The sequence below is a fragment of the Gavialis gangeticus genome, unplaced genomic scaffold (genome assembly GCF_001723915.1).
Source record: "Gavialis gangeticus isolate Ggan-Ray unplaced genomic scaffold, GavGan_comp1, whole genome shotgun sequence".
Classification (NCBI taxonomy): Eukaryota; Metazoa; Chordata; order Crocodylia; family Gavialidae; genus Gavialis; species Gavialis gangeticus.
Window position 1 is genome coordinate 71973306 of NW_017728993.1, and position 1808 is coordinate 71975113.

At 57.3% G+C, this 1808-nt stretch overlaps 2 protein-coding genes across 3 annotated transcripts in view; both read left to right on the plus strand.

The window, feature by feature from the left end:
- The window catches only part of DDR2 (discoidin domain receptor tyrosine kinase 2), a 247325-nt gene that overhangs the window by 138006 nt on the left and 107511 nt on the right, over positions 1-1808 (plus strand). The window lies entirely within an intron of this gene.
- DDR1 (discoidin domain receptor tyrosine kinase 1) overlaps positions 1-1808 on the plus strand; it is a 76243-nt gene that overhangs the window by 24942 nt on the left and 49493 nt on the right. For both annotated transcript variants that reach the window (XM_019502006.1, XM_019502007.1), the window contains exon 4: positions 1582-1808. In XM_019502006.1, coding sequence (XP_019357551.1) covers positions 1582-1808 — 227 coding nt within the window. The remainder of the gene's footprint in view (positions 1-1581) is intronic.

Sequence of the window (1808 nt, forward strand, 5' to 3'; positions counted from 1 at the left end):
ACAAGGGGGCATGTGCCCCCCAGATTTGTGTGCAGGGCAGGGTTGGGCTGCTGCTGCAGGCTGGGGCTCTGCAACCCACTGCCACTGCCGCCAGAGCTGCATGATGCCATGTACCTGCCGCCATCAGGCTGTGCCACGTTCCGTGCCTGCCCAGCAGTGGCAGTCACATGGTGTTGTGGGGCTCCCAGGGCAGCGGCAGTGGGGTGCAAAGGCCCAGCCCTCAGCAGCAGCCCTTCTCCATCCCATGCACAAATCCAGGGGCACATGCCCCCTTGCCTCCCCTGGGGTGTGTGCAGTGGCAAGAGTTGGCTCTGTTCGATGAGTTGCCCCCTCCTCAAGGCCCCATGTGCCCCAGGCTCTGACCCTGCCCCACTCCCTCCCTCACCATGGGAACTTCAATCTCCTCCCCGCTACACACACATCCAAGTCCCTTCCCCTTCACAGACTAAGACGTGCCTGCCATGCTGGGCAGTGATTCACACACCAGGCTGCAATCCTGGCTGCCTGTCTCAGTCTGTGCGTGCCCCTTTCCCTCCCCGCCCCACCCCACTGCAGCCGCCCAGAGCCTGTGCCTGGGCTGCCCTGCGGCCCTACCCACTGCCACCACTGTCCTGCATTTGTGGGGACTATACCCTGTTAGCCCCAGCCTTCTGTTGCAGAAACCCCCCACCCCAGAGCACAGCTGGTGAGGGACTCTCCCTCCCTACCCTCCTTCCCTTTGCCAGCCTCCTCAGAGCCCCAGAGTGGGCCAAGATGTGGCTATAAACAAGCCCAGCCTAGTTTCTATGGGAAACTGTACAATAGCAGTGGGGTGGAGGCAAAATGCAGGGGTGGCCTGGACCTTTGGTAGAGAGTCCAGCATCACAAACCAGCCCCAGGGCTTATGGAGACCCAGCCATAAATGATAGTCTCACATGGGGCTATAAGAGGACCTTATTTTTTACAGCAGACCCCAGCAGGTATAGATCCAGGGGAGGTGCAATGTTGCAGTTGCACCCCCTTTGCTTCCTGCTCCACCCGAAGATTACAACCAGTTGGTTTAGATATCACCCATCCTTTACTCACTCCCATATGACCCACACAGCCTGGATAGAAATGCCACTGCCCATCTCAGGCAGTTGGTTATAAAGTTTGGGTGGAGCAGGAATGAAAGGGGGTGCAACTGCACCACTGGACTCCCACTGGATCCACCCCTGCTTCTATTCCAGACCAGGGGAAAAAATCAGATTTCTTGCTTAAGACACACAGCTCCATTTGAGGTGACCTGATCTGAGGGGAGAAAGGATGTGTACACCAGAAAATATGGTAATAGCTTGGCCCTGGTTCTCATAAGAAACCCTGGCATAGCAAACCTGGTACTTATGGAAACTGTAACAGAACAACCTTTGACTCTCCACTCACAGACTGGCCCTCTGGTTTCCCAAGGGACTTAGCTGCTATAAAACAGCTCTCTGGTTTTAAGGGAGACCCTACAAAAACAAACCAGCCCTGGTTTTCCTGGGAAGCTCCATTGTAGTGCCCTGGCTAACTCTCTCACATGGGATATCTCCTCTCCTTCCTCTCCATCTTGCATGGGCTCAGGTTGGATACAAGTGATGGGGATGGAGCCTGGTGCCCAGCGGGACCAGTCTACCCCAACGATGCTGAGTTCCTGGAAGTTGACCTCCGGCGTCTGCACTTCCTGACGTTAGTGGGCACCCAGGGCCGCCACGCCGGTGGGCACGGCAAGGAGTTTGCCCGGGCCTACCGTCTCCATTACAGTCGCGACCGGCGCCGTTGGCTGGCCTGGCGTGACCGCTGGGGCAATG